We start from the raw sequence: 6,000 nt of genomic DNA on the forward strand, positions 1-6,000 counted from the left end.
TTATGAAAAATGTGTCTTTTTACAGGTGCCCCATTGCCTAAAGAGGACAGTTCTGTTCCTTTGATCTCCAGCTCCCCAATGAAGGAAGCCCGGGGGTATGAAGAACCCCCGAGTGAAGAAGAAGATAAAATCAAGGAAGATCCCTTAACCATCTCTGAACTAGCATACAGCCCAAGTGCCAGCCTGCTTCCCACCCCTGTTGATGAGGATGAGATTGATATGCTGTTTGACTGTTCTTCTAGGCTTGAGTTGGAAAGAGAAGACACAGATTCCTTTGAGGAACTGGATGCAGATGAAAATGCCTTTTTGATTGCTGAGGAAGAGGAGCTGAAGGAGGCTCACCGAGCTTTGTCCTGGAGCTATGACATTCTGACCGGCCACTTTCGGGTGAATCCACTGGTCAAGAGTTTTTCCAGGCTTCTTGTGGTGGGCCTGGGACTGCTACTCTTTGTATTTCCCCTGCTCCTCCTCCTTTTGGAGTCAGGTATTGATCTCTCCTTCTTATGTGAAATCCGCCAGACACCAGAGTTTGAGCAGTTTCACTATGAATACTACTGTCCTCTCAAGGAGTGGGTGGCTGGGAAAGTCAGCCTCATGCTGTATATGCTGGGGTGCTCATGAGGGTAGCACGTTGTACGACTAAGGGCTATATTCAATACTAATGAGTTCTCTTTTCAGTAGATGCCTGGTTCTGAATGGTCCTGGGGTCATCAACAGGTGACCCTTTCTCATGACTGATTACTCCAGTTCTTACATTAGCTTTTCATAATTCAATATATTTAAATAAGTTTAAATCAGATACAATTTTTTAGTTATAGGCCAGAAAGATGGCCCTTAAACAAAAACTTGTTTATTTTTTAATGTATGGTAGATATCTTTATCTGTTCTATCATAATACATAATGATACATTGGACAAACTAGATTTTTCTGTTTTTAGTAGTTGGCACCACCACAAGACATAAGACTCAGAATCAGAAGTTTAAGAAAAACCCAAAAGAAAGTTTTTGAATATAATCCTTAGTAAACACAATGTCTTCTAACCAATGCCTATACAACTAAATTTATGCTGGGCTTTTCTTTTTGTTTTTTAAAAAAATATTTTTATGGGTTTAAACTATTTTGGTAAGTTTTTAGCAAAAAAAAATCCCAAAAAAAACAAACAAAAACAAGCCTCCTGGAATTATTTAAGTATACAGATCGCAAGACCAATGCACAAAGGTATATCAGGAATTTTTTAATGTTTTGGCAGTGGTTTGTTTTTTAAAATATTTTTGGCTGAACAATCTCATAATTTGTTATTACCTGCGTATAATATGGGAAAATGGGTAGAAAGACACTGTAGTTTAAGCCTCCAAAATAAGATGATGTAGGAGAATGTAGAACCTGAGAGCCCCGAGTTGACACACGAAGGCCTATTTCTCAAAGTTCGGGACAAGATGATTTGGTATTTTTCCTTTGCATCTTTGGGTCTGAGGAAGGAGATTGTTCTTAAAGGAAAGTGAAATTTAAAAGGAAACATGGTGAAAGATAAAGTAGTCTACTGCTTGCTGTACAGTAACACAAGAGTGGAAGCAGATGAGAATTGGACAAATAGAGAGCAGTGAAGGGGAGTTCTGGTGAGGGCCGAAGGCAAGTGTGTAGGTGGATGGTCTCTTTGATGAAAGTGATAATGATTTGATGCGAGGCGTGCAGCAATGTAAAGAGCAGTGTCCTTGCTGCCTGAGGTGATGGGAATGTGTTCAAGTGGATATAAATAAAGGTGGAGAAACTTTAAGGTACATTTTGGTCCCTCATGCATTCCTTATGGATCTGTGGAAAAACTTCAAAAAGTGTGTGTGTGTGTGTGTGTGTGTGTGTGTGTGTGTGTGTGTTTGTGTGTTAGAGAGAAAGAGAGAGAAAATATAAAAATATGAATATCCTCTGATGCCAATGATCATCCTTTGCAGTATACTCTTACCCTTGCCTGGTTCCCTTAATCATATAGCTCATTCATAATTGGGGCTTCCACTGAGAAAGTGGAGAGGCCTCATGAGATGACAAACCAATTCAGTCTCAGTGACATAGATAACAGAAGGGGCAATTAGGCTGAAAACGCTGGAGCCAAGTCCTCTGGTACCTTACTTCCTCCCATCAAATCCATGAGAAAAAGAGTCTGTTCCTTTCCTGTGCAGAGAACGGACCAGCTCTGTGGTAAGAAGAGCGTGGGGGAGGGGGCTACTCTATGGATTGAGAACCCACCATTGCCTTCATTGACGAAAGAGATGTGGCCCACCTGTGATCTCTCCCTGACTCTGATGACACCTTCATTCTGTCTGTTAGCATAATCTCCAAGTTAGGCATTTCAGTCCTGCTCATTCAGTAGAGTTCTGTGTGACTCACTAGGCATTTACTTTTACAGGGAAGCTTTGAAAAGCAGTTCGTGAGGCCTTCTACTGAACACATGATAATATATACTTGCCATTGAGCTTGCGTGGTTTTCTTCTAATGGATTTTCAGTGAGTTGTACTGATAAAGAAGTGTATTTTCTTTGGTTGTAACCTGCAATAATAAGTTAATTTTTCCCTTTTCTCATGTGACATGACCTCTAATTCATCATGTCATCCTCTGTGATGAAAGGGTGATTTAGTGTAGTCTGCATAACTTTGTCCTCCTTCAAATAATACTTCATATTATTCTAATCAAGACAAACCATCAAGCCTTCACTTATTACAACACTATTAAATAATTTTTAATATTATTGAAGTAATATATTTTCCATTATAAAGTATTTAAACAACATAAGACAAATATCACACACCATCTGACCACACAGATTCATATTAAGGAGATGTATCCAGCTAGCATCTCTCCTGTTTAGGCACAGGCTTTATTGTGGAATGGGAAGGTTTTCAGGTAAAGGAGTTGACAGGATAAGGTCTGCTGAATTTCAACGTAACCATCAAAAATAAAACTGGGATTGTGGAAAGCCATGTAGCTGGCATGGAATCAGAGCCTTTTAGAAATAACCATCTAAATTTTGGTTTTAGAAATAACCATCTAAATTTTAGCAGGATGTCACCAATTGCCTGAATCAAAAGAGGAGAGTATTGCTTCTAAAGGTGGACAGTATAAAATATAGTGAGATACAGAGTTCAAAGCAAGTGTGTGAGTATATGTATATTCCATATTATTGGTGTATGTGTGTTTATATATAAACCTGTACATATGTGTGTATTTGTATAGACACAACCAATATGCCTTTCATATGTTGTTGTGCTTATTTTGTCCTGCTTGAGGAAATTGTTCCTTTTCCTATCAGATGTCATGGTGGGTAAAACCATATCCTCAAAGACTTAAAATTTCCATGAAAATTTTTGTGAATCTGTACACACATATATGGCAAATACATATACACACACAATCTTGTCTTTAATAGTAATGCAAGTTGGATTATGAAAAAAATGTAGGCAAAGTATCATGTATTTATATCTGTGCTTGGAGCATATTATAAAATGTTATGTATTTGGAGTATTTTTTGTGATTTGTCTAATATTTATAAACATAACTGTGGGGAGAATTCACAATGAGGTGACTTGACTGAAATCCAGAGATATGGGGCCATGTTACTGTGATTGGAGCCTTATCTTTGTATAGTGAAGTTTGCATTTCTATGTCAACATCCAAATTGTTTTATATGTTAATATGGTAGCAGGAATCCCTAATAAATATACTCTGGGGTAAAATATTTTTTTGCCATCATTCAGTTTTATTTAAAGTACAGTGTAGTCAACTTGTTGGAAACTACAGGAGTATGCCCTTTAGGACCGTGAAATGAAGTTCCCCATTAATGATAACAGTATGAAAAGAACCACAGGTCATGGGTGACATTAACCCTCTGCAGAAGTTACACAGGCCCAAAGCAGAAATGTTAGCAATGCAAATATACTCAATTGCCAAAATAAAAAAACCCAAACAAACTAGGGTCTAATTAATGGTACTAAGATAACTAGGCTAATAGAAAATTGGGCAATGGATTTTAGAGGGTTAGAATTTGGGATGTCATCACTCCTGGTCAGCAGAGATCTTTGTGTGCACATGGAGTGGCATCTGACACTTCACCCTGTGATTCTCACCATTAGACTTCTCATCCTGCCTTTCACAGGCCCTGAGAGAATCTCACTCTTCACTCTGCTCCCCTCTCCACAATGGAGACTTGACAGGTCTTCTGCTGAGGTTCCACACAAGGACCACAACTCCTTCCCCGATGATGAAATCTATATGTGTTACTTTGAGTGACCCAAAAGGAGGCCTTCTTTCCAGCAGGAAGACTCTAGGGGTCTTCCACTATGGGCCTTCAACTGTGGTGGCCTCTTGAATCTGCAGTTTCTTATTCAGCAGCTCACAGAGTGACAGGGTAGAAAAGGAACTTGATGGTTAGTGCTTAGAAGTAAGGTGACTTGTGGACCTCATTCCTGGCTCAGGCAGTACTACCTAGTACCTTTGTTTGGGTCAGTATCTGCTGATCCAAATGGCCCTTATTTACTGTGTAGTTCACTGAGCTCCTGCTCCAATCTTGCCTATTAAAGGAGATCTTTCTCTATATTCTTACATTTTCTGCTGAGTCAAATAGAGGAAGGATTTCCCACCGATATTCTCAATCTGGGGAGAGTATTGGAGAGAGGCTTCCATCTTTGTGATAAATTCTTGAGTGGTTGCATCTGATGGGATTTGAATCTTTTGGGACCATCTTTCTCTACTGGGTGAAGATAATATTCCAAAGGTCCCTGCTTACCTGTGCTCCTGCTTCTTCTCTCTTTCTCTCTGTCTTGGACCTGCTTTTGGCTTCCAGTCTCCATGCCGTAGAGACTCAGCAGGACCTGCCCATGGTGGGCCCAGCCGCGATCATCTTTCCATGTGCCAGCCTCAGTCTGTACTGGGTGGGTAAGTCCAAGAGCATGCCCAGTGGGCTCATCTGTCATCACTTCAGAGAGGAAGAAAGAAACCTGCATAAGCCTCAGATCTCAGATATGTTCTCCGATCCAGTAATAAAGCTAGTTTTTACCCTTCTTCTGGCCATTGTGTCTTTTAACTACTGGGAAATGGGATGCTGGTATTGGACAGAATGATAGCTAACATTTAACCATCAGAGGTCTGTAACCTGTGATGTTGAGAGTAAGAAAGGTATGAAGAAGACTGTTCCTGGAGTATCCTCAGGCATCAGCTGCCTGTCACTGAAACAACACTTTACCAATGGGAGGGAGAACTGGAAATTTATATTAGTAAAGAAAAGAGCATTGCTTGGCACTCTACGCCCCTATTCTGCACCCTTTGTTGATGCTTACCCTCATATCTCTTGGAAAAGAAATCAAGACCATTTTCAAGGCTACAAAGAAAAACTCTTAGGATAAAGATGCACTTCCTGTGAGCAGTAAGTATTAAAATATGCTTTGCACATTTATCTGTTTTTTCATCTTATAACTCACTTTGATTCTACAAAATTATGGTTGTAATTATCTGCTTTCCAAGGAGACTATCTTTGAAGGGAAAGACCATATTAACCCAAAAATGTTAGTTTCTGTTATGTGTGGTAGGCTCATTTTTTAGAAGTTTAAAGTACGGTGCTTTGGTTTAAAGATCACTTTTTTTGTAATTTTCTTAGGGTGAATCAGCTGCCTGCCTTCCTCAGTCAATTGAGCATCCTCACACCTTCAGCTTCTGGTTCTGCAAAGCAGCAAGCTAGACTGTAAACTTACTGCTCCTTGTTCTTATGGTTCCCATGTAATTCACCCAAACCAGGACATTTCTGAGAGCCATGAGTGTTTCTAACAAACACTCCCTGTATTACAGCTATATACAACTGTCCCAGATATTCTATCTGTGAGACCATCTGATCAGAAAGATGCCCCTTTGAACAACTATAGTGTGTCTTTCTATAACATTATAACATTGACTTGGTAAAATAAGGAAAGATTGTTGCTCTATAGTCAGCTCTCCTGGTTGATCAGTCAGGTTAAGATATA

At 39.5% G+C, this 6,000-nt stretch overlaps 1 protein-coding gene across 2 annotated transcripts in view; it reads left to right on the forward strand.

Annotated features, from left to right (window-relative positions):
• The window catches only part of Frmd3 (FERM domain containing 3), a 282,007-nt gene extending 276,961 nt beyond the window's left edge, over positions 1–5,046 (forward strand). The window contains exons 14-15 of one of the 2 annotated variants that reach the window (XM_004639402.2): positions 26–484; positions 4,830–5,046. In XM_004639402.2, coding sequence (XP_004639459.1) covers positions 26–484; positions 4,830–4,843 — 473 coding nt within the window. In that variant the 3' untranslated portion in view covers positions 4,844–5,046. Of the gene's footprint in view, positions 1–25; positions 1,097–4,829 lie in introns of those variants that run through there. The other variant, XM_004639401.2, reaches the window with a different exon arrangement.
• Positions 5,047–6,000: the final 954 nt, after the last annotated feature.

Source organism: Octodon degus, unplaced genomic scaffold (assembly GCF_000260255.1).
Source record: "Octodon degus isolate 3935 unplaced genomic scaffold, OctDeg1.0 scaffold00111, whole genome shotgun sequence".
Taxonomy (NCBI): domain Eukaryota; kingdom Metazoa; phylum Chordata; class Mammalia; order Rodentia; family Octodontidae; genus Octodon; species Octodon degus.